We start from the raw sequence: 27,541 nt of genomic DNA on the forward strand, positions 1-27,541 counted from the left end.
AAAAAAAAAAGCTGTTTTGTCACATGCAGATGGTCTATGACAATTTTACTCAATAGGGCTTTGTTGCCCAACCTCTGTTGTTGTATGTCTGTGAACGAGTACGACCACAGATATCATGCTATTTATCTGTATAAAATGATTGCAGTAGTATCGTACATCGATATTACAGAATGCGGTATCTTTTCCAGTCAAATAATTTGATATAGTTATTTACACAATATGCGTAATTTATAAGAAAGTTTATCGTCATTCACTTTTCCTACACAAGTCTTTACTTTTTCTCCTCGTGACACTCTCTACGCCTGTCATTTTTCATTTGCTATATCGTTTGGAGAAAAACAGTGATAACGACTGCCATAGATATTGAAATAATCGCATCAAATTAAAGCCACTCGTCTTTGGGGTGATGATAGAAACAAAAGTGGGAAAGGGAAGACAAGCATAATGACAATAAGAATGGTGCTGATGGCGAAAGTGGTAATGAAGAAGGCGATAATATTATAGAGGTAACAACAGTTGAAGCTATGAGGACAACCGACTTCAGAGACTATTTCGTACGCAAGAACGACTCCCATGAACTCCATGAGTTTGACAGTGGAACAAAAAAAAAACTAGAAATGTCGCTTTGGCGACTGGTATGCCTCGGCCATAATGCATGATTTTCCCAATAGGTCTAGATAGTAGGTGTGGACACTGTGTGATTACATTTTCACAAAATTGGCAAAATATTGAAATGACAAGTTTGTCACAAATGTGTTGAATGTTCACCTTCCTTGATGTAGGTTTAATTGGATGAATAGGAGAGCATGTATCTGGGGATTTAAGGACTTTAACTTGACTTTGACCCATTCATACATTTAGGCATTGAGTAATTTTCAAGGTACAGGTGTGGAGAAAAAGTGCAATTTCTGAATTGAATAGAAAATTGTTACCATTTTCATCTGGCCCTTGACCCTAAAATTCATAAGATAATTACTTTCAGGTAGAACATGCATAATATGTACTAAGTTTCAAGGTAACTTGAGCCACTTCCAAGATGTGGAGGAAAAAGTTAGTTCAGCACTTTCACTTGATCTTTGACCTTTTGACCTTTGAGGCAAAAAGAGAAAAAAAAAACTTTCCAGAGAATTTCTATTAGGTTACACACGCATACACCACGTGTAAAAAAATAACCCTGCTGGCATTGCATAAATATGAGGGTAATAGTAACATTTTGAAGTCTTGCACTTGACCTTTGACCCTTGACCTTTGACCCCATGAACCCTACATTCTCTAGATAATCACTTCCAGTCAGTACATGTATATACTATGTTCCATGAAGATACCTTGAACAATTGTCCAAGGTACGGAGAAAAAAAAAGAAGTTTTAATATTTTTACTTGACCTTTTGACCTTTGACCTTTGACCTCATGACCCAAACTGTCACCAGAGAATCTTAACTGGGTAATACATGTATACACTAAGTTTCAAGAAAATCTCTTCAGGCATTCAATAGATATGGTGGAAATAGTGAAAGTTTATGTATTTGACCCTGACCTTTTGACCTTTGACCTTTGACCTCATGACCCAAACTTTCACCAGAGAATCTTAATTGGGTAAAACATGTATACACTAAGTTTCAAGAAAATATCTTCAGGCATTCAGTAGATATGGTGGAAATAGTGAAATTTTATGTATTTGACCTTGACCTTTTGACCTTTGACCTTGAGCATGTGCACCCAAAAGTTGATAGGCACAACTTCACCCCCTAATACACATACATGCCAAGTTTCATTAGGATACCTCAACAGGTTTCGATAGTTACCTTGTCCACAAAATTCATTACGGACGGACGGAAGGACGGACGGACGGACGGACGGACGGAAGGACGGACGGACGGACGGACGGACGGACGGACAACCCGAAAACATAATGCCTCCGGCACCACTTCGTGGCGGAGGCATAAAAAAAAAAAACAGTTCATGGATCATACAGCCTATCAGTCATAAAGCCCACGAATTCGGCGTTACTTGACATGATGTATGACTCTTACCGTGGGTTGTGTAACTCTTGTGCTGTATGACTTGTGGGCTATATGACTCGTGGGCTATATGACTCGTGGGATGTATGACTCGTGGGATGTATGATTCGTGGGTGTGGTACATGCGCCATATTCAGCAAGTGTGCGGAAGAAGACAGAACCAGAAAATGTGTGTTGTTTACAAGATTTATTTTATTCATATGATAAAAAATAAACCGTAAAACTAAAAAAGCATTTCGAGCTCGATTCATACGCGTGTACACTAGTATTTTCATCTATCCATCTCACTGTGTAAGAGAATTAAATTATGTTCTTCTATACCAGCAGCAAGTCCAACCTGATGATGATTGTTTGATGATTGTTGTAAGCAGCAGATATAAAGGAAACAACAACATACTAATACTTGTAAGATGGCAAACACGACATCGGAGGCTTCAAGAACCCTCCGAAAACCTACGTAATTATGGGGACAAAGTGCCCTTCCTTTTTAATACCAAGGTCACATCCGGTGCAGCTATGGGATTTGAAGCAGGAGCCTCGTGGTTGATATTCCATGATCTTACCTACTGAGCCACAGCGGGTCGTGTGACCTATCGTCATTTATTTTACAAGCATGATTGTATAAAGTAGTCACATAATATGCATGAACCTTGCGTTCTTGTCTCCAGTGAGGGCGCTGTGGCATAGTGGATAAGTCTCCCGACTCCCAATCGGAGGACCCGAGTTTGAATCCCGCCCAGTGCTTACGTCCTTGGAGAAGATGCTTTGTCCCTGTCGACCCTGGTGTCTACAACTATATGTAAATGGGAAGGCAACGCTAGGGTAATAATAATGGCATGGCCGGCCCTCTGGGATAGCGGTGGCAACACTGAAGAGGCTACCCTATAGATAAAAAAAAACACCGTTATTATTATTATCATTATCATTATTACTATTATTATTGTTATTATTATTACTTTTATTATCACTATTATTATCATTACTACTACTACTATTATCATCCTCATCATCATCATCATATACTGTATCTATCATCTTGCTTTCAATATTAGCAATTCATCCATAATATGATACCTCTGATTATTTGCCTAGCCAGCTGCTTAACGTGCTTATCATTCTCTGAATTGAATATCTCCTCATTTGTTGATGTATCTATCTCGTGCAAGCCAATGTTGTCACCCTTTCTATAACCAAGTGTTGTGGATCGGATGTCTTTATACATAGTGTTTGACGACGTGTTGCAAGAGCAATGGACATTATTGAGGTAACAGAGCGTTTTCCAAATGGAGGGCATAACTGTTGGCGCTATTTCAGTAACACAGTATGGTAAAAAAAAGCTACCTCAGTTTCATTTCTTTACGTCGCGCATGGCCAAATCCCTGTCTCGCGCGTCTCCACTCAGAAGTTTTTTCAGCCGTCTCCAGAAAAAGGGAACGTATCGGAACTGGTACATGTCGCGGACGATACTGAAGTCGATGAACTCGAAGATGGTGAGAAGACTGGCGCCTATGAACAGACCAAACTCCCCGCCTATGTCACCTGCATAAAGTAAGACAAAATTGGTTTGAACGTAATGATAACTTTGAAACAGAAAAGATTTGTAATGCAGTAATAGAAATAGAAACCACCGCACTAATTCGAAACCGATAATCTCCTTTAATGTTGAAGTATTTTTAGGCTCTATACAAATCTACAGACAAATCGTTGTTCACTCACTTCTTCTTTGTTCTTTTCTCTTCTGTTTGAGGTTCCCTTTCTGTGATGTGCTTGAGAACGCAAGAGTCACATGGCAAGTGTCGTAACTTGAACACTCTCACTGAAGAAAGAGTGCGTTACCTGGCGAACCGCTACACCTGGTGGAAAGCACTAAATGTTTCATTATTATAACTATGAAGCTTGGCGTTATTGATGTTAAGATAAACAATGACTTCTGCGAAACGCATCTGCAACAGGTAGAGTGATTTCTTTAAAGAAGTCTGCCGGGTTTGTTTGTTTTTTGTTTTTTCTGAACCGAATGCCACCAACCTATCTGCTTTCTACTTGCACTCTACAATCGTTGAATAATGTTTAACCCTGTCTGTGTCAGGGACCATGTAGAGACGGCGTACAATGCTTTGAGCAGGATGAAGTTTCCTGTGCCATCGGCACTCAAAGCACACAATGGTTTAAAGGGGATGGCTAGTAACTGATCAGTGGGAATCAGTGGGAATGCTGGGGTATGATTGTTCCAATCCCTGTAGGATTCATTTAAGAGTATATTATATATCTATTGCGTGAAAAATTTTTTGCTCAGAATGGTCTCATATTCAAGTAATGTGCAGTTTAATGTTTCCAGGCTAGCATGACTGTACAGTGACGGGGCCTTAAACTGCACATTACTTGAATATGAGACCATTCTGAAGCAAATAGTTTTCACACAACAATAGATATATAATGTAATCTTAAATGAATCCCACAAGGATTGGAACAATCTTCCCCCAGCATTCCCATTGATTCCCACTGATCAGCTACTAGCCATCCCCTTTAAAGGGATCGTATAGTTTTGGTTGAGACCTAATTTCAGGTTTCTGACATTTTTTGTGAGATAATGAGAAACCTTTTATGAAATATGAAAGAGCATGTAATTCTACGAGGAATTCAACATTTATTTGATGAAAATTGGTTTTGAAATGGCTGAGGGACCCACACAACACTTTATTACGATCGCTTTGTTTTTCTTTGTTTTTGGATGTGTCAGTCATTCCAAACCCGAATTTCATCAAATAAACTTTGAATTCCTCTTAAAATGATATGCTCTGTACTATAGCATAAATGTTTTCTTGATATCTCGCAAAAAGTTAAAAGCCCAATTCTCATCTCCACCAATACTGTACCATCCCTTTAAAGATAAGAAGGAGATGTGACGTACTTGCCATATCAACGAGTCGATAGGCGTCTTTAGCCGTCACCTGCAGCTCGTTCATGGTCTCGTAGAATATTTCAACCTCTGCGATGTTTTGCCTAATATATGCATTGATAAAAAGTCAAATTAACAATAGATTGAGAGTAAATGTCTCCAAGTTTTCAACACGAGGATATTCATTCTCATTCCACTACAGTGTATATTAAGGCCCTATATACCCCAAGTACACGTATGGAACTCCGTCTGAAACGGACAAATATGTATATAGAAAGAGGGTAGCATTGATAGTACTGTCAATTCTTTTTCTATCAGTGTCGGTCAAGCACCAGTTAATCAAATCATACCAGCACACATGGGAAACATGTATTATACTAATAACCCAAGCAGTAAAGCGGGGAATAAAGAATGGTACGAGACAAAAGCGACACACAGAAGAGAAAAGAGTATCTCGAAGGAGAATCAATGTGATAAAACAGAACAAAGGCAATATTGGCAAGCAATAGACAGACACACACACACAAAAAAAATACACAGGACTAACTCTACATCTTCTCGTGTCCAGTTGAATTGCTCCTGTAGACGTTGGGTGGATGTCTTCCCGGGAGCCTTGAGATAACTCGTTGTCATGGTAAAGATCTCCTCCCGACAAGCTCTTGGACACTGACAAGGACTATGGGTGATATCTAAAGAAGTTATGGGAGGAGAAAGATGAAGCATGGGAACACAAGAGTTGGAGGTGTTTAGAGCCAGCAATATTGCTAACAATAATAGATAAACCTATATGGTTACAAACTAACTACGGTTATGGAAGAGTAGCTACACGTCTACATGAGCGTATGGGAACGTTACTCCATTACAGTATGATGAGTGGATTAGTGTAACTTACAACATAATATGAAGATGTGTAACTTAATTTGTGAGAGCGATGACATGTTAAACGGGAAGAAGACACACATACTTCTTCATGTGTAAATATCAATTCTCGATATCGCCAATGACGTAAAAAGTATCCGGATGTGGCTTTTTCGTCAAGATTTAGTGCAATTCCGGGACTGGGGTACTTCCGGCGTGGGGCATATTTTGCGCTCGCGTGCGCGTATGTGTGCCTTACCTATAGCGCCGCGCCGACCACGGATACTAGTACAGTAGGCAGCTGTACCCGAGCCAGCCAGTGCGCAGGCCAGGCCTGTCATATTCGTACACTTTAGCTATAGCCCCCACATTGCCCTAGGCCGGCCTTGCATTAGCATGCACCACCGCACGCATACAAGTTAAGCTAACACATACCGGTACATCGTACTGCCTGATCATGCGATCGATGTGCACATCACTGATCAGTCATCTCTGCATACGCTGAAAATATGCTGGAAAATATTCACCCACCTGGATATCGTCATGGAATGCCCATCTTTTTTTATTTGTTCTCTGTCAAGGTGTCGCGAACACAATTGGGAACGAACCATGATCTCGAACTTATCCTGTCTCCGAAGCAATTTCTTCCAAGCAAGAGTCGCGCGCGCACACTGCGCTGTGGAGTCACCCGCAAACTTCACCCACGCGGCCACGTCAGGTCTCGCATGCCAGTAAGGGACCTATTTCTGTAGAATTTGTTCATTTATTCATTGTCGTGCGAACAACACATGGCAGCTTCGCAGTAACAACCCATAGTCGTATTAACAACAATTTCTTAAGAATGGAGAAATTTCAAATCATATTAAAGCTAAAATTCAAGTCGATAAAACAGTAAGTACACGTAGAATACAGTCGGTCGTATGTGTATGTAGCATTAGTCACGTATCACGCGCGTACGAGCGGAAGTGATTTTGCTACCGGACTATCCCATAATGCACCGTAAATGACGCTTAAATCAACATCCGGGTGCTTTTTACGTCATTGGCGATAGCGAGAATTCCAAACACAGACATGTGATGAGTTAAATTTGATGACCCAATTGCTGTGCTTGTGCTATTCAAGATTTCATCACAGCCGTCAAGTTATAATTATGAGTATGCGTCGAAAATGAAGAGTGGCCTGATCTACTATTTAAAATGATCACACTTTATCTAAAATTGAGATAAACTTAAAAGGAAATTAGGTCTAGTCTCAAACACGTACTTCATTTTCATCTTCCTTTCAATCGTTAGAAGTCTTCATTCAAATGTTAAATATATGGGCTTTCCGTTCATAAGTTACAAACATGGAAATCTAAGACTGGGGTAGATTGTTACTTTCTGTCTCTCCTACGTTTGAAAACAGAACGAGCCTTCTGAATACGTTTAAAAGGAAACCATGGTAGACGGATCATTGGTGATCACTGCAAACGGTGCGGCAACAGACGTACCCTTTACTTCACTTCGCATCAATCACTACTGGAAATTACTTAAATCCGTCACGTCACAATCTAGAATTGTTTGGGAAGCCGACACTCTCCCTCAATCTCTGTCTTTCTCCCCCCCCCCTTATTTTTCTCAATCATCAATAGAAGAGTGTAGCTTATTCTAAGGATTCCAATCCTTCATGATACTTTGGCGTCCGTTGTTTAAATTCTTCAGCCTGCACCTTAATAAAACTCTGATAAAACCATGAATCACTTTACCAAGTCCTGGCAATCTTTCCCATTCTACCACCCCTCCCTCTCTCTCTCTCTCTCCCTCGCTCTTTGTCTCTCTTGCGACCCTGCCTAATTGCTCTATCTTCCCTCATTTCTCAGTCTCTGATTGTCTTCGCTACAAGGGTGTATCAAAGACATACATTCGTGTGGCGTCTTCGATTTACAAGGAGAACTACACCTCCAATATTGCTGTGTTAAAAAAGTAATAACTATATAGTCATTATGCATGTAAAAATCTGTGAATGATGAAATTTTAGTATCACACATAGAGTGATGTCTAAGACAAATTACAAAAATCGGTACCAAAGTCATGAATTTGTTGAATAAATCAACGTGCAGTCACTGCCGGATGAGAAGATTACGAGAACTAAAATGCTGTCACAGTATAGGATAATAACAACATAACGAAAATGTAAGAGAATACTGCATGTGATTTTTTTTTCTTAACATCAATTCCATTGTAACGGACATAGAATACTGTAATACTGTCCCCCCCCCCCCATCCCTTTGCCTTCTTATATGGTAGCGATATTCAAGTCATACGCCACTCTCAAATATGTTAGGCAAATCAAGATATGTTGAACATCTTTCTTGTCCAGGTAGATTGATTAGTTGTGATAAAAGCATTGTTCATAGCAGACACTGTAGACAAATGTGATGATAATAAAGATGGCGGATCTCATGGATAATTTCTCTTTGATATTCCGACCGATGTTTGATCTCATAAAAATCAAATCAAATCAACATTTTTGTCTTGATACATACCCACTGACGACACCCGCTTGACACAGTCAACGTATTCCTTCAAGGAGCAAGTTGGCAATGATCCTATACGAGGAAAGTAAATAATATCGGCACAGGCATTACTTTTTTTTTTGCAATTATCATTAGTAAGATTAACAAGATTCATGAATTGATTACTAATTTATGGACATAACTGACCCTTATTAAAAGAGGACCGCCGGCGGAAGGAAGAGCTTTAACTATCTGATTGTGTTTTGGTTTGTTTGTGTGTGTGTGTGTGTTTGTGTTGGAGGTATTTTCAATATCTAAATGAAATATGTAGAGCGTGTCTATAATCTCTGGGAAGTGAAAGCAAAGAATAATAGGGGACAACGACTATTATCCTTCTTAAGTTACATCGATTGCATCGAGTTACTTATCATTATAGAGCGTCAACCCGACAAAAGATTTCACAAGAATTGTCCATTTGTGGAGTTTGTATGAATTCATAACGATTAGAAAGTCGTGATATATGTATATGGGTGGTGTATCTCTCATATTGGACAAAGAAAGTCCTTGCCCATTCATGTCATTGGTAAACTTTGAGTAGTAGGTTCTTGCAGAATTTTGAACAGAATTTTGGCGTACAGCATCTTGGAAGATTTTCCTTACGCATATTCCTCAGGTTGGACGAAAGGAAAATAGACTTGACTTTTTCTGATCCATTTGGTCTTATAAAGAATGACGCAAAGCAGCCCGCACAGGGGAAAAAAGAACAAATAAGTATAATGTACACTTTGCCGCTCAATCATATCAAGAAACCACTTACCTGCCATGTAGGGAAACTTGCAACCACAAAGTCCATGAACTTCCGCGATTTCACATTCCATCAGGCATGCTTTCTCCGAGTAGAAGGGAAAGTAGTCCAGGTGCTGGGTTCTGCAGTTTGTGTTGTAGGGAGGCGGCATGTTGTAAGCCTGAGGAAGAATATACTTAAGGATACAAAAAGAAATCTCACGTATTGGCACACACACAGACATGCATATCATATGTAATAACTTATATATATATATATATATATATATATATATATAATAAATATAAAGGCTAGACACTAACTTTTTTCTTGGTAGCCCGTTTGTACCTCCAAAATCATAAAATTTTCCATTTTCTTTAATTTGGCGGGACAAAAAAAGATAAGAATAACAAAACATCTAAAAAAAGTTAAATAAAACATGTAAATAATGCAATCAACCATGATGACTATGTGAAAACTGGCATGATGAGAAACTGCTTCCAATAACCACATGACCAAAAGTTAAAACACTCACAAAAGCAGTTGAAATTAAGATGATACGATGATAAAACGTGAAAACAATAAGCCATGAATACTATCCGCGATATATATGTTCCTCTATATTCCCTCCGTTAGGGAAAAGGCGAGCTCAACTTAGCAATCATTGTTCCTCGCTTGGACGTTGATTTGACAAATGAGTTGTTTGCTAACCAGTCCAATAAATTCATTCACATGGCACAACAAAGACACGTTTATTAGAGAAACCTCTTGACGATCGCCCGCGCAAGTGGAATTCTCCGGTGTGACAGAAATTAACGCCAACCTCGTCTCCAGAGAGATTTTCACTCATCGCTTTTAACGACTGCTTGCCTCGCTTCTTGCTGCAGATTCGTAATATCATGACGAGTGTATCAGTTTGTTTGATAACCTGGCCATGACCTCAGCTAGGTTACATGCTTGAAAAACAAGGGCTTAGTATAGGTTGATGATTAAAAATGAAAAATTTCATGTACATTATGCACACACATACACACACACACACACACACACACACACACACACACACACACACACAGTGTCACATACTACATGTCTACATATGGGCATGCAAATATAGCTTCACAATAGCATGGTAAACGATGATTAACTGAAATGCTTACACCTGATTAGCTTCTGCCCACCTGTTGCCATGGTTAATGCATTAATATCATGGGTACCGAATCTTACCGGGATCGATGTTGGCTGATCTTTGTAGAGTGTATAGGACTATTAGGCTTATATTACAGGGTGCAAAAATGAATGAACTGGATATTCATACGCATTGCTTTTTTTTTTCTTTTTTTTGTAAATTCTGGCACAGGAAATAATATATATAATAAGTAACAAATGACAAAAGGGATAACATTATAATGTTAACAGTCACACTATGAATTAGATATACAACAGCCATTTATTACCCTATAAAAACAAGTGGAGGGATAGGTTATTCAGATGTGGTGAATCTGCCATTATTATGTACAAATATCAAATGGCTGGCATTGCCTGATTTCGACCTAAACTGTTCGGGCAGTCACGGGGTACGGCGAAAATGTCAGTGGAAAACAAGTGACGGGTATAATAATCGAACGTCAGAAGTAGAAAACATTCGAGATAAAATTGTCACAAGGGTAAAAATATCAAGAGGGGAAATGTCAACGGAAAAAAAAAAATCATCGGTAAAGATGTCTTTGGGGAAAAAAGGAAGCGGAAGAAGGAAAGTTACAACGTTAACACAGATGTAAAGTAGGTGTAACGAGGGTTGCTGTACTCTAACTTTGAAATATTCATGTGTCTCTATATAAACAAAAGTCATTATACACGCATGACTTGAATGGCAGGTCAAACTACTGTCTATAGAAGCAGATAGAACGTACATCATGAAACCTGCATGCAAGACGTTGCTGGCACCCATTAGCAACACACTGGGAAATATCTGGAGAAGTTTTGTTCTTAATGATATCTCAAATATTGTTGTTGATAACTTTATAGATGAAATACACACTGTAATCAAATGGTAGATAAGTCCTTTGAAGTTTCCGCAATTGAGAATTTTAAAACCTCGGACACATTCTTAGTTCTCTCGGCAATCCACCACCATTTCCAATCATTATCTCATTTTATATCTTTACTTTATCTTCATGCATGACAAGTTTTTGTTTCTTCTTTTTATTTTATCTCTGATGATTTTTTTTTATCCTTTTTATTTATACCGCTGACACTTTTAATCTTGTCCATAGTTATACGGTCCTAAAAAAACTTACCCCTCATACTTATCCCGCATTATTTCTCCGACATTTCCTGCTGCATCTATAATGTCATTTCACCCGACATTTTTACACCATACACTTTTAAACCAGACCTTATACCCCTGATATTTCCCCCTGACAATTTTGTTCATGGTGCTTTTACCCCTTGCATTTACCCATGACAATTGCACGTTGACATTAATTCCCTTCCCCTTACATTTTTACACCCGACATTTTTGCCCCGACATTTCTTCCCTGATAATTTTCACGTTATATTTTTACCGCTGATATTTTCACCTGGGACCCTTCGGACACCTTCCTCCTTCTAAAATAAGATTACCCGTGTAACACCGCCCTCAATGTCCCCTTACCACCTTTTCAGGATGCAAGCAGTGATATTTGTGCGTATAACTCACAATCTTTTTACTCATGGCGATGACGGTTCGAACACCAGGCATAATGGCAAGTCCGATGTCGCCGACTAGGGGTACGTCGCCTTGTTGGTGAATCAGTACCTAATGTTATGGAATATAAAAGGACGTGATAAAACATTGTCTTTTTTTTTTCCACATTATTATGTGTTCATGTATTGATTGATGTATTTTGCCTAGTCGTATTATTAGTTTTGAAACCCTTTATTCATGTTATTAGAATGTCCGGTCGAAAAAGATATTGACCTCACTGGTACATGACTTGCATAGATAACATGAACTGTAATCAATCATAAAGAAATAGTTAGCATATAATATAATATTAGCAGTGATTTCAGATAATGCGCAAGTTGAGGCCTATTGATTTGAAAATTAGAGCAGTTGTCAATCTCAACTTGAATGTTTTACCTTGAATCCGACTCCATCATCCCAAACTGTGTTCAAATTTTCATTCACTTCTGCCGTGAGTCGTAGCCAGAGTGCTGCTTTCGCGCCAATGGACCCAACCGTTAAACTTTCGAAGCCGCCGTCTGCGTCGTTCACATCTGCCCTGCTGTGCGCGTCAAACGGACCGTCATTGAATGTGTAACATACTCCCAAATTTGTCAGCACGCGCGTAAAATTTTCGGGTCCGCACGCATTCCGACGGCCTCCCCACCTGCATTCAACGATCATGTCCGAAATCTGGTGCGCATGCGTCAACAAAAACTCGGTCATGTTTATATTCTCGAACTCATTTTCCAGCTGGAGTTCTTCCCAGCGAAAGACGAAATTTCCATCTGACGTCGAGTTGGCCGCCGACTGAAGCTTCTCCACGACCGAGGAAGCGAGCGAGGACCTCTTGATGACGTTGTAGTTACAAATTGTGACGGCGGGAAATAAGATTGACGATTTGTGCACAGTGTTAAAGTCTTCCACCGTCCCACGGGATAAGTAGTCTATTATGTGCATTGAAGCACTGTAGAATAGCATGCCGTCGCATGTCAATACCAGTAGGAGCCAAAGTAATCTGTAAGAAGATAAGAGGGAGAGATCAAGAGGGATAAAACTCAGATAGAACAACTTGAAGATGGGGGATATTGTAAATGTAAAAAGAAAAGCTCCGGTAGAGTTTCTTTACTTTTACTTCCTTTTCGTTTTGGAGGGGATTGGTTTGATCGCAAAGGATCTTAAACACAAAATAAAACAAAGTGGTCCTGATGATAAAAGGTGGGTCCCACCTTTCATCAAGACCATTTTGTTTTGCTTTTTTTTTTTTTTTTTTTTTGGAGGGGGATATCTCAGGTATTTCAAAACCGATTTCATCACATAAACTTTTACATTCCTCTTTGTATGCTCTTTAACATTTCATATAGGTGGTTTCTAATAAAAGTATCTCGTAAAAATTTAAAACCTGAATCCCCATCTCAGTCGAAATTATACCATCCCTTTAAGTGAAATCCAATCAGAAGCAACCACGTTGAAAAGTTAACTTCACTTAAATGCGTTTCCATGATATTGTTTCTCGAAGTGTAAACAATTGCGCGGCAAAGTGAATGACCGGGGATAACTTAATCCGACTCCTGCAGCTGCATCATCACATTGTGAGGACGGGTTATGAGAGCTCCGTCGAAAATGAAAAATGGATAAGTCATTTTCAATACATGAATGAAATATATTTTCATAATTATTTACATATGCCTCCATAATTACATACATGTATGGAGGCAAAATAACATAATTACACTAGAGAGAGAGAGAGAGAGAGAGAAAGAGAGAGATAGAGAGAGAAGAGAGGGAGAGAAGGCCAACGTCAGAGGTAGCAAGGGTTACCTTTGTTTGCATTTCGGACACGCTGATTTCACTTGCTCAATTTCCATTCTTTAATTACCAAGTGAAGCTCATTTAACTCCCACGTACGTTCTCTACAGCTTCATTTCATTGCTAATGGCCTGACGCCAACGGAAAAAGAAATAATGATAATGCAAAACAAAAAAATCACTCATCAATCAGATAGATTCATTGGTCCGACATATCAAAATGTGTTGGGTGTTTTTTACCCCATTTGTTAATAATTGCACGGTATAGGAACAGTGTGCCTCTGCATGACAGGCGGCTCTTCAACAATAATGGCCGTTGAAATGGACAGCTACATTTATTGTTCATGCTAGATAAGCCTGTACAACCCTGCTTGAGAGAGAGCTGTATTGAAAATGAGTATGATGGCTGCTGTAGTTTCTTGGGGATTAATAATTCATATATGGTGCCAGCGGCTAGTGCAAGCTTGGTACCTAATTCTTTCTTCTCCGTATACAATAATCCTGTGAAAGCAAATTTACAATAAACATCATTATATCGTTGAGGGCAACGCACACAAGGCACATCTTCATCCTGTTTACTAGCAATCTCCAATAACAATTTTTAATGTATACCTAAAAACAGATGCCCATACACACACAAACAGACAAACAATGGACGACACATACGCACAGACAATCATGTGCACATTCCCATAATCTTTCCCTTTGAAGACGAGTCCCGAGTACACTCTGGCAGGTGTCTATGGGAAATGCGTGTTGTACGCAGCAAAATCAGCCCATCCTCAACGGGCTTAGTCGTTTCTAGATAGATTTTCATTGCAACACTATAGGGTTAAGCTGTGTTGTTGTTTTTTCACAACAGTCTTCTGCATTTCTTGATTAACAACAAGTTATATAATTAGTCGTAACCCAACACCTCATGTACAATTCATAAATTCGTGGTTTGCAGATGCATTTCACCTATTTCAAAAACCGAGAAAAATAGAATACATCCATAATACATCAATGATGATTAATAAACGTTAAGCATTTTGAGCTTATGAAAAGGTATAGTATTGGTGGTGATGGTGAATGAGCTTTTAACTTTTTGCGAGATACTAAGCAACTACACTATGACATGTTATGGAACATACAACTCTAAGAGGAATTCAAAGTTTGGCCGAGATATCAAAAATGTACAAAGTAAAACAAAGCAATCCTAATAAAAGGTAGGTCCCACTTTTTATAAGGATTGCTTTGCTTTGGATATCTCAGCCATTTCAAAAGCGATTTTGATCAATAAACTTTGAATCCCTCTTAGAATAATGTTGATATAGTATTTTATGAGAGGTTTCTCATTATCTCACAAAAAGTTGGACTCTTGAAGCCCCATCTTAACAAAACCTATACTATTCCTTTATAAATTTCGAAGGCTTTCGAAATCGAAATCGAAAGAATTGTGGTTAATAATCCTCCTCGTGATGAATAAAATCGAGTATAGTTAAAGTGTTAGACAAAACAATGATTATTACAATTCCATGCAACTCATAATGAAATTTCGTTAAATGTCTGCTGTGCTGCTGTATTGGCAGTGCCGGCAATGAGACAGCTTTCGTTGCTATGCCTTTCTTACTGTTTCCATGATGGGAGATGCGTGGCGTAACGACAATTAGCTTTGTTCAAAAAAAGTGGGCCGCTCCATTGCTGTGCTATAATCATAATTACCTTTGGCGTCATTTCTTGCACATGAGTGTCTATATCATAGCATTGTGTAAACGAAATGAACAGAACACCTGAAGAAAGGAAACATTTGTTGTTCATCCAAATTGTACAAAATAATATTCTATTACTTTTTACAGTGATACCAGTTTAGATTAGGCCTACCCAGCCTACTGTTTTTGTACTACTTGAATGGAAATAAGTAGATACTCTTAAAAAAAAAAAAATGTTTGTGTCGGTGTGCGAGTGTGTGTGTGTGTGTGTGTGTGTGTGAGCGTGTGCGTGAGATCGGCGCAGCACGAGTCGGATGGGCGTATGAAATTACAAACAAGGATTCTGAAAGATAATCAAAACTATTTCATGTGATTCTCAATCATGACTTTCTTTATTTCAACCTGACGGTGTGTTCTACGCATTTACGTTCTTCGAAATTTGCATTAAAATTTGATTTAAAGTTAGTGGAATGTCCATTAGCAATGCTTAGCGAGACTCGAACCCACACTTAATTCATCTCCTCACTTGGGAGCGTACCTAAAATGGATTAGCAGATTCCGACAATAATGACAACCCAGCTCGAATGTCGACAGAATAGAATTACACGAATTGGTGTGGAAGCCACAGCTTTATCTGGAACACGTGGAACACGTTTTCGATGGTGTATATCATACAGTATGTAAAACTCAGATTCTACATTTATTTTGTTTTCATGCTCTGCAATTTTCATTTTATCATTACTTACTTGTATTGCTTCTCGGGAGTTTTCGGGAATGAACCATAAATTATGCGATCTCGATTACACAATTAGATAGTTAGAAACCATATGTTTCACTGGGAGCATAATTAACCCAATCACTTCAATTAGGCATTTTTGTTTGCAATGAAGAGCAAATATTGCATCATAATAACGGTGTATAATAATTTCATCAGAATGTTATGATATATTGTGATCGAGATGGATATTCCCGTAACGCTGGGGTCGACACTATCTTCTTCTCTTTTTTTTTTTTTGTGTGTGTGTGTGTGTGTGTGTGACCCATTCGGGCCCGTAAAGTCTTCGAATTTGACATTTTGATACCCCCCCCCCCAAAAAAAAAAATGTATTGGACTAAAATAAACAGCTGCCCGATTGTCCCAACAATAGATAACCTTTTTTGGAAGATTGTTGACCTGACATCAATTTCAACGGGCCCAGGGCACAGGGCCACAGCTTATATCGAGCCGTGGGTAACGCTTATTCACAGAAATGATTATACACTCAAGAGGCGCTGATAAAAAAAAAAAATATGAATTTCTCATATTCTAGTTTTCTTAGCAAATTGCATTGTGCAATGTCCAAATAAGGTTGGGCTACTCAAAATGATCCTTCAACTTTTGAATGTCTAAAGACAGTTGAATGATTAATTGAATCTTAATAAACGATGCAAACACTTGTTATTATGAAATCAGTGACAAGTTGTTTTATTTTCAACAACAACAAAAAAAACCTTTCTATTACTGCATGGGGTAATGAGGAATAGAGATGTATTCACTCTACCTTCGAAAGCAGCCATGATTCTTATTGAAGACATATTTGATCCCGTGCAGTGTGGTGGTCTCCAGAAAGTCTGCAAAGAGCAGCTCGGATCCCTTTTTAAAAGCCGCCATAGTCTGGGCATCGTCTGCCCCGCCCTTTGGCGCCGCCGTGGCGCCGCCATCGACAGCATGCTCTCCACTCGGTAGCTCTGCCTTGGTCATGGGAGCACCGCTGGAAATCATTGCAACTTCGGTTTGCTTTTCTTTCGATGCGTAAACAGGCATGTCGAAACTCCGTTTGGTGTATGTAGTAGCAAGACAACATCAGTCGCATCAGTGAAATATTACCGCTCCCTCTGAGATGGACATCCAGCGAACATTATCATCCAGTCATGAAGATGCACGCTGTATCTTTCATCACAGAGCTACATTCATTCAAGCCCTCTGTCACATCAGTCGATAAGGACAGTGCAGACCAAACGAATATTAGGTCTTCCATGAGAGTAAAGTAACTCGTGTCTTCCCGAGAGTCAGTGGCCACCAGTGTGCAGAGATTTCTCATTAGCCCAAATACCAATATATCGCTCCGCGAGCAGATATCACGGCAACCCATTTGTTGTTGGAAAGAGGCACACGAGAGCTGCTACTTAGCTGACAAATTTCAAGGTCTCCTTCAGTTACATCTTGTCATCATGCATGGCAGCTCGAAAATGTGCATTTTTCAATGAGTGCCTAAACGCCTACCCTTTGTGGTTGTCCAAAAGAAGAAAAAACACTTTAGCACACATTGACAGTTCAGTCTTGATTAAGTCAGGGCCTGAAAAGGTAAATTGTCAATGCTGGAAGTGTGTTTAGATCGCATATTGAAACGTTTTCAGACTTCAAATAGCACTCGTTTGAAGTGACGTTATTCAAATGCATTCGCATTGCACAGTAGTTCGCATACTGAAATGTTTTCAGAATTCAAATAGAACTCGTTTGAAGTGAAGTTCCTCAAACGCATTCGAATTGCGGAGTATTCAAGCATGATATGAGTCTCTCCGCTTATTCCTCTTTCACAGGCGAGAGATTAAACTCATGTGAACGTACCCTGCCAAACGTTAATGCAGTGTCAGGATATAGGGACCATCATGTCAATTGCATTTTAGAAGTCGCGCATGCTCCAAGTACAGATTGGGCTCTAGAGAGGTGAATGGGGCTTTTGACATTTTTTGAAAGAGCTGACCCAAGTTTGAATCATGCCCTATATCATACCCATCAAGAATGTCCCTCTTAACCCAAATTCATAGGAAATTATGCTATCTATTTGGATTAATATTTGGTTTAAGGCTCTGCTTACTAGGGCGATGCCCTCCACTTTTTTTCTTGAATATTGTGCTACGTAAGATTGAATGCCATTGTACAATGAATAAAATGACACAGAAGTTATCCGATCATTTTGGCCAGTTTAGGACAGTGCACACTTTTCCTCATTATCTTTTGTTTTTGTTTCAACAGAAATTCACATATTCTTTATCTGCCTATATTATTTCCCTTTAATATTTACTTTTATGTTTTAAAAAAAAGCGGAAAATAGTGGCAAATGATCAGTGATACCAAGCAGGAAGGTACTGAAGTTATCAAACTGGGTAAAAAAAAAAAAAAAAAAAAAAACTGTAATAGGGAACCACGAACTTTTATTGGAGTCGGGAGTACCTGGTAATTCCAACTGAATTCGCGACTATCAAGGCCTTCTCCTTCACCACCATAGCCTCCCGTCATCATCTGTTTATGCGGGGCGGCATGCAGGACAGGGGGACTGGTAATGAATCGTGATACGTCAAATTGGTTTTTATCTCGCTAGATTGGACGGGGACGACGCCATTGTAAAATGGAGCTGTCATTACTCAGGTCAACACTCCGCCGCAGCAGAAACGGGCTTAACTCATCAAAGGACGAGTCCCGAGTATCACTCGGGCAGGTGTCTATGTGAAATGTGTGTTGTAGAAAAAACAGCCCGTCCTGAGGAATTAAGGTAGCTTCTTTGATGATCATTAGTTGTGCACTGAAGTGTATCATTTTTTCGTCGTTATTTGATTCTTCGTTTAAAGAAAAATCAATGCTTTTAGAAGTAGGGCTATGGGTGCCTTTTGTTTAGGTTTAATGTCAGTAATGTGACCTAGGATGTTTTGATAATCTAATAGAATATCACTCCTGAATACACGAGAAGCCTTTACTTTAAATATACGGAGATAGTGAAAAGGAGCTCGTAAAGATATATATTCCTGTTATTCTTTGTATGGTGTGTGTGTGGGGGGGGGGGAGGGATAGAGGTAAATAGATTCCGTCTCTAATGACGGGTCAAAGGAATGTTGCGACATGCGTTTGTCCACGTAGAGAATGTTGACAGTGGTTGATGTCCGATGAAATAATGCGATTTTAACTCCAATTTCCCACCTAATGGCGCATGTAGAAGAAAAAAAAACATGTATAATTCTTTCAATAATTATGTATTCATCCAAATTATCTTTGTATAAGAGAAATAATTGACATCGATTCGTTGGATTTATGGCAAAGTAAAATTATCAGTAAGGATCACTGTATTACTGATATGCCATTGCCATCTGTATTTGACAGTAGTTTACATCTCGTCTTTACGTTGTTTAAAGCAATTACAAAACAAGAATTGAATCACTACATCTTAACTTGATATTACTTATAATTCCGACAATGGTTCCACGTCCGATCCTGAACGCTTCATCAGCTAGTCTCGGAATTAAACAGTAAACTGTACACAATAAGTCCAGATACAGTGACTTTATATTCTTGTGCATTATTACCTAGATGAACCAAAACTTCCATCACGTGTTTAATGCGCTAACTTAAATAGCGAAAGTATGCAAGGGCGTCCCCTCTAGCAAGAGGCAAGACACTCTGTCCCTCGGATAGGACATAAAATTGAGGTCCCGGGTGTGAGAGAGTCACATTTCATGCACGTAAAAGATCCCGCTTCATTCATTCATCGCCAAGCAGGGTGTTATCCCAGTGAAGTGGTCCAACCTCACATCCAACTGGGCCCCATGGAAGACCAGCTTAACGTAGCTGAAAACGGGATATCCAGACATCTTCTCAGATAGAAAATGAAAAAAAAAACAAACAAACAAAACCAACGTAGTACATAAATTATACTGTATGTCGTGTTAACTTTGATCGCTTGTAATTTTGTGCCATTCCTTTTGGTCTGAGGTGTGTCGTGACATATTGATAATAAAACAAGTGTAATTACCTTCAACGAAAGACTATACATACGTGTATACCATGTTCATAAATTCGCATAGCAATATAAATATACACGATTGTTTTTGTCTCATCAGCTGTCTTAATTATTTATCAAGATTACTCCATCGCTCCCTCTCTCTCTCTCTCTCTCTCTCTCTCTCTCTTTGTCTTACTCTCTGTGTTCCAGATCTGCTGTCTAGCAATTATCTCTCGATTACAATGGTGCATTTTATTCGATGGTAAATTTCAGAAAGGGGAGGGGGTGTGAATCCTTGCGTATATACTAATCTCAGTCAACGGAGATGCTTCACCGGTCCTTTGTAGCAACGTTATGGCAACGCTTTATGACGTCATAAGGCTGATGAAATAACAAATACAAAATTCATGTCAAATTGGACTACAACGGTTGGTGAACATTGTTTGCGGTCATGTCTGGCACTCAAAGCCATTGATCATAGCTAACCTCGATAATGCAATCGTATGCAGGTGGTAGGTAGACGATAGTGCAATGACTCTCTTCATCCGGTTGACACTGCCAAGAATCGGTATGACCAGAATAGAACGGCACAAATGGGTAGGTTTCTGGGTCGAGGAACCTGCATATCTGGCAATGGAGAATAAGGAGTCAAAATTTAGAAAGGAAAATAATTTTGTTAGATGAATGACTCTGGCCACATAATAGGAACGTCAGTTAACATGACACGCCTTTACTTCACCACAACATGATTTCTGGATGTAATTCACTGCAATCTTTCATATTGTGTATAAAAAAAAAAAAATGATTATAAATCAATACAAATTTAGATGAAAGCAAATTTTGGTTCTCCTATTAACATCATTTTACTATAGTATGGGTGCCAAAGCCACTTTTTGGGCCTAACCTTGCTTTACCGTCCACCCAATGTTTTTTTTTTTTTATGTTTTTGCCTTATTTCGGGGGTGCTGAATCGGAATCTGGATGATGCAACTCTTCCATCCTTGATGGTTTTGAGATATTCAAGATGGCCGCCAAAATGGCCGCCAAAACCGGAAATTCTCACGTATTTCCTTCTAAATGGTGAGATTTTGAAAACAATTGATGGATTTACCGTATTTCGAGGGTGCTGAATCCGAATCTGGATGATGCAACTTTTGCATCTTTGAGAATTTGAGATATTCAAGATGGCCGCCAAAATGGCCGCCAAAACCGAAAATTCCCACGTATTTCCTTCTAAATGGTGTGAAATTGAAAATAATTGGTGATTCTACCCTATTTGGAAGGTGCTGAATCCGAATCTGGATGATGGAACTCATGCATCCATGAAGTTTTTGAGATGGCCCCCAATTAAAACCGGAAATTCCCATGTATTTCCTTCTAAATGGTAATAATAATAATAATAATAATAATAATAATAATAATAATAATGTCTTATTTATCCAGGGTAGCCTCTTCAGTGTTGCCACTGCTCTACCAGAGGGCCCTGCCATTATTATTACCCCAGCGTTGCCAGGTCCCCATTTATACACCTGGGTCGAGAGGGACAATGTGGGTAAAACATCTTGCCCAAGGACGCAAGCACTGGGCGGGAATCGAACCCGGGTTCTCGGATCGGGAGTAGGGAGTCTTATCCACTATGCCACAGCGCCCCCACACAATGGTGACAAATTGAAAACAATTGATGGTTCTACCCTATTTCTAGGGTGCTGAATCTGAGTCTGGATGATACAAACCTTGCATCCTTGAGGGTATTGAGATATTCAAGATGGCCGCCAAAATGGCCGCCAAATTGGCCGCCATTTAAACCGGAAATGTCTACGTATTAGCTTTTAAATGGTGAGAAATAGAAAACAATTGATGGTTTTACCTTATTTCTAGGGTGCTGAATCCGAATCTGGATGATGCAGTTCGAGATAGTCAAGATGGCCGCCAAAATGGTCGCCAAAACGGAAACTCTTATGTATTTCCTTCTTATGATTGGTGAGAAATTGATAACAATTGATGGTTTCACCAATTTTTTTTTTTTTTTTTTTGACTGAAAGATTTCAGGTTTTCGTCAATGGCACAGTTTGAACTTGCTGTATATACAGTGAAACCAGCTCCACCGGATATCTTTGAGTTGGTACGATACAAGTGTGCCAGCAATGAACCTTTCAAGACTACAGATGCGGTTGAATAATTGCAAGATTACACTGTTTCCTCTACATATTATAATGGATAAGTTTTGAACACTAGCAATCAATGGACAACACAACATGTTCATCTAAATCATATTGTGATAGTGATGTAGAGAAGTGTACTGAAATTACCCAACATTACCTGTCTTAAGCCATGAGCAGTTTTAATCTCTTCATCCATGAACACTCAAATTGGTTATTTGGTTTATATTGGTGGTCTTGATGACATTGTTGAAGATACGAGTGGGACATTTGTACAGTTATGCTTCAATGTTTCGGCAATATGATGTAACTTTATATATTATGTAACACGGGTATGTTGGAGAACATGCGGTTGCTCTAGTCTGAGTTCAAGTTCCCTCCTTGATAATCTCTTTTGTTTCCTGATGAAAAGGCCACCAGGCGACCACCTTAGCACCCGGCGTTTGTTTGGTAAACAAATCCCTTTCTTACCTGAGAGCTGAATGAACATCATCTGGCGTGGGTCATAACAAGTTCTTCACTTTGCAGAACTGTGTTGATCAAGCCAGATGTGTTCTCCCCCTGCTCTCTATACAGGTAAGAATTATTCTACTTCATATACTCTCTTGCTATCTCTGTATGTTTCACACATTGACGTGTCATTAATAAGTATGTTGTGTATTGATAATCACAGGATTACCAAATTATAGATATGGTTGAGAATTCGTTATATCAAGTTATAATATATGAAGTTATGATTTTACCAATTGCAGTTATAACTTCTGGTCGCTGTCCTGCAATAGTAGTTTATTCCAGTTCTTGAAAACAACCGATGAGATATACACATTATTACCACTTTCCGGAGTTAGGGATTGACCTGTAGTTATCTTTAACAAATTTGCATTTGGTAACTGGCTCAGTTGCGAGATACTGTGGCGGTAATCACATATTGTTAGCGATTATGATAACGCTGTCATTATTATCGACAGCTTAATTTATTTATATGTCGATGAATTTTTTATGAGATAGGTCCGTCGCAATATTCAATGTATATAGAGTGTTAAAATCAAAGTACATGTATCTGTATCTGTATCTGTATCTGTATCTGTATCTGTATCTGTATCTGTATGGTTTAGTCAGCAAAATGTCCAGGAAGACACATCCACGCTAACTTGTAGAGAGGCACTACGTGCGGATAGAGCGCGACTATTGAAATTGCATCAAATTTTGCTTGAACAGGGACAATGATGGGCATTGAACCACTGCGTTGGGGAGTTGGTTCCAGTCTTTAACAGTCGTTATGAAGAAGGAATCCCGGAAAACTGTAGCTCTGTGTCGTTGTTGAATAAATTTTTGATTATTGCCTCTGGTGTCACGTGCGTTGGGTTGAACATAGTTATATAGGGGGACGTTGACTAAACCGTTTTTCATTTTGTACAACATGCAAAGCCTCTGATGCTTTCTCCTTGTCTGGAGCGATTCCCAGCCCAACTCGGATAATGCCCTTGTAACAGATCCCTCTTCCCTGGTATAGGTGTTCGTGCAGAGTCTGGCTGCCTGCCGTTGGATTCGCTCGAGAGAATTAATGGAGTGTTTAGTGGTGAGGTGTTCTGAGGTGACTCTCGCAGATAAAGAGGAATGACCGTTCAGGACAACTCGTTGGGTGCGATTGGTGAGAAAATTTCGGACCCACGTGGATATCTCACCGTCAAGTCCATAATATTTCAATTTAGAGATGAGTCGGCGGTGTGGAACCTTATCAAAGGCTTTGGTGAAGTCTAACAGTGCCGCATCAACCAAATTGTTTTTATTCAATTCAATGCTGATATCATGTATGGTTAAGATGAGTTGGGTTTCAGTTGATCTCTTGGCCCTGAAGCCATGTTGGTAGTCCGAGAGGATATTATGGGATTCAAGGTGTTTCATCACGTGACTATGGATAATGTGTTCCATAACTTTGCACACTACCGATGTAAGTGAGATGGGACGGTAATTAGCGGGACATCTTCTGCTGCCCTTTTTAAAGACAGCAGCAATATTGGCCTCCTTCCATCCCTGTGGGACAATGCCGGAGTTGATCGATGACTGGAAGAGGTCTTGTAGTGGCATAGCTAACTGTTGGGCACCAATTTTCAGGAAACATGAAGGTATGCCGTCTGGGCCAGGAGATTTGTTAGAGTTCAGACCTTTGAGTAATTTAAGTACTCCATCTTCAGTAATAGTAAGATGATCAATCTGTTTGTGTGGACTGTCGCCAAGCAAGGGGACGTTACCGTCGGGTTCAACCGTGAAAACACTTTGAAATTGATCACTAAGTATATTGGCTTTTAGGTGATCTTCGCTGACTATCTTTCCCTCAAAATCAAGATCAGCGACCCCAAAGCTTTCTTGATTGTATGTGGGAACGTGCCCCATACTGCTGTATAATGTATAGCTTTTTGTTTAATCCTGAACGTACATTGCATGTGAAGGAACTCATGGCTTTTCTTAGCGTACTATACAATATCATGTTATGGAGAGGGTAGCATCTGTGTGTGTGTGTGTGTGTGTGTGTGTGTGATTTAGAAGCCATTCTGGCGGCCATCTTTATTATCTCAAAACCCTCAAGGAAGCAAGAGCTGAATCCTGGAGCTTCAAATTCAGCAAATTCAAAATAGTGCAAAAACCAGCAACTGTTTTATATTTTACACCATTAAGAAGGAAATAGGGGGTCTACATATGAATTTCCGTTTTTGGCGGTCATTTTTGGCGACCATCTTTATCATCTCAAAACCCTTAAGGATACAAGAGTTGTATCCTGAGCTTCGGATTCAGCACACTCAAAATAAGATTAAAAAAAAAACACCGATTGCTTTCAAACTGACACCATTTAGAAGGAAATACATGGGAACTTCCGTTTTGGGCGGCCATTTTAACGGCCATATTGAATACCTCAAAAGCTTCAACAATGCAGGAGTTGCATCATCCAGATTCTGATTCAGCACCCTCGAAATAGGGTAAAACCATACATGTTTTCAATTTCTCACGATTTAGAAGGAAATACGTGGGAATTTTCGGTTTTGGCGGCCATTTTGGTGGCCATCTTGAATATCTAAAAATCCTCAAGGATGCAAGAGTTGCATCCTCCAGATTCGGATTCAGCACCCTCAAAATGGGGTAAAATCATCAATTGTTTTCAATTTGTCACCATTTAGAAGGAAATACACGGGAATTTCCGGTTTTAATTGGCGGCCATTTTGGCGGCCATCTTGAATATCTCAAAAACTTCATGGATGCATGAGTTGCATCATCCAGATTCAGATTCAGCACCTTCCAAATAGGAGAGAATCATCATTTTTTTTTTCAATTTCACACTATTTAGAAGGAAATACGTGGGAACTTCCGTTTTGGGCGGCCATTTTAACGGCCATATTGAATATCTCAAAATCTTCAACAATGCAGGAGTTGCATCAGACAGATTGTGATTCAGCACCTTCGAAATAGGGTAAAACCATCAATTGTTTTTAATAATTTCTCACGATTTAGAAGGAAATACGTGGGAATTTTCGGTTTTGGCGGCCATTTTGGCGGCTATCTTGAATATCTCAAAATCTTCAACAATGCAGGAGTTGCATCAGCCAGATTGTGATTCAGCACCTTCTAAATAGGGTAAAACCATCAATTGTTTTTAATAATTTCTCACGATTTAGAAGGAAATACGTGGGAATTTTCGGTTTTGGCGGCCATTTTGGCGGCTATCTTGAATATCTAAAAATCCTCAAGGATGCAAGAGTTGCATCATCCAGATTCGGATTCAGCACCCTCAAAATAGAGGGAAAAACCATCAATTGTTTTCAATCTCTCACCATTTAGAAGTAAATACACGGGAATTTCCAGTTTTAATTGGCGGCCATTTTGGCGGCCATCTTGAATATCTCAAAAACTTCATGGATGCATGAGTTGCATCATCCAGATGCGGATTCAGCACCTTCCAAATAGGGTATAAGCATCAATTATTTTCAATTTCACACCATTTAGAAGAAATACGTGGGAATTTTCGGTTTTGGCGGCCATTTTGGCGGGCATCTTGAATATCTCAAAACCCTCAAGGATGCAAGAGTTGCATCATCCAGATTCGGATTCAGCACCCCCGAAATAGGGCAAAAACATCAAAAAACATTGGGTGGACGGTAAGACAAGGTTCAGCCTCTGGTACCCATACTATTGACTGCTTTACGTAGGTGTCTGAAATATTCCGATATTGTTATTTTCATGCAATGAAGAATATTCATCTAATTTCTGCCCACTTCGTGACGAGTATGAAATAGAGTGATTTGCACTGATTGATATGCCTGGAACAATGCAAAGCATGGTAGGTGAAAATTTTGGATAACGCCATCTTTCGGGTATTGATTATTCGGGTCGCACTGTTGGCAACAAAGTACAATCTTTATGCCCCATGTTACGTATAAACACGGATCTCTCCCCGGATCACCCAGGATCACCCAGATCCGGGGTGGTCTGGGGTGATCCGGGATGTCTATGTGACTGGGGCATTATCAACACAATCTTTTCCCATTGAGAGAGGCCCTTACACATTTTATCTCACCCAAAGCTCATCCAAAGCTAAGTAAATAGAGTTAAATCAAACGAAACTGTCACTGACTGACTACAAATGGATGCAATTAAATTGTTGATGGTCTTACGATTACAAGGATTAATGATAACTTACGTTACATACCAACTTCTATTATCGTTAACAGTATTGGTATAACATTGCAATATGAACACGTAGAAATAATATGAAGATGACTTTACTCACGTTTGCACTTTTGAGTCGCTTTCTATTTCCTTTCTTCTTTGGCTGTCTGTTTGCTAACTATCTTTGCATAGCCTGATTTGCGTCAATGATGCCTCTAGAAAGTCTCGAGCATATTTTTTTTTTTTTACCTCTATAGCCATGCAGTCATAATTGAATCTTAGCAATCCCTCATTTTCTTTCAAAATTCTGTAATTACTGGAGTTACAAGGTAGAATGATAATTTTGTAAGATTCCATTTTCATGGTGTAAGCCAAATGGTATGCTTTCATGTTTGCTTTTATGAATACAAATGCAGAACTTAAATCATATCAAATCGTATTTTCTGTAACAACAGTCTGGGTTTTCCCCCGCAAGGAAGCTATTGTGGCGGGCTTAGGCTGGTTGTTGTTGGTGTGTGTGCCCTTCTGAGTTGTTTGTTTGTTGTTCGTCGAGGGCGCACTGTCGCAACTACCACAGAATATAATTATATGACCGAGATGTAGTTTAGTGTAGATGTTGTGTGTGTTGTCCAGAAAGATCTATCAACTCCGCGGGCGAGGTGTTAAGCCCAATGTCCGAGCGGTAAAAACATGTACAGAGTTAATTGACCT

At 39.3% G+C, this 27,541-nt stretch overlaps 1 protein-coding gene across 1 annotated transcript; it reads right to left on the reverse strand.

The window, feature by feature from the left end:
- Positions 1–2,242: 2,242 nt before the first annotated feature.
- On the reverse strand, positions 2,243–17,062 carry LOC140234944 (acid-sensing ion channel 2-like). Its single transcript, XM_072314983.1, has 9 exons — positions 16,800–17,062; positions 12,177–12,777; positions 11,754–11,852; positions 9,086–9,233; positions 8,299–8,361; positions 5,464–5,605; positions 4,929–5,020; positions 3,362–3,559; positions 2,243–2,902 (listed from the first exon to the last, which is right to left on the reverse strand). Exons 1-8 carry the CDS (start codon positions 17,060–17,062, stop codon positions 3,369–3,371), a joined length of 1,599 nt encoding a protein of 532 aa, XP_072171084.1. The 3' UTR covers positions 2,243–2,902; positions 3,362–3,368.
- Positions 17,063–27,541: the final 10,479 nt, after the last annotated feature.

This window comes from Diadema setosum, chromosome 11 (assembly GCF_964275005.1).
Source record: "Diadema setosum chromosome 11, eeDiaSeto1, whole genome shotgun sequence".
NCBI classification, from domain to species: Eukaryota; Metazoa; Echinodermata; class Echinoidea; order Diadematoida; family Diadematidae; genus Diadema; species Diadema setosum.

What these genes read in the sequence shown, in the direction of transcription:
- LOC140234944 (XM_072314983.1), bottom strand. Translation starts at nt 17,062, where the DNA reads ATGCCTGTTTACGCATCGAAAGAAAAGCAAACCGAAGTTGCAATGATT. An exon ending in AATCATGGCTGCTTTCGAAG is followed by an intron (nt 12,778 to 16,799) that starts GTAGAGTGAATA and finishes ATCTTCTTACAG; the next exon opens with ATTACTTTGGCTCCTACTGG. An exon ending in CAAGCGGGTGTCGTCAGTGG is followed by an intron (nt 5,606 to 8,298) that starts GTATGTATCAAG and finishes TAACTTCTTTAG; the next exon opens with ATATCACCCATAGTCCTTGT.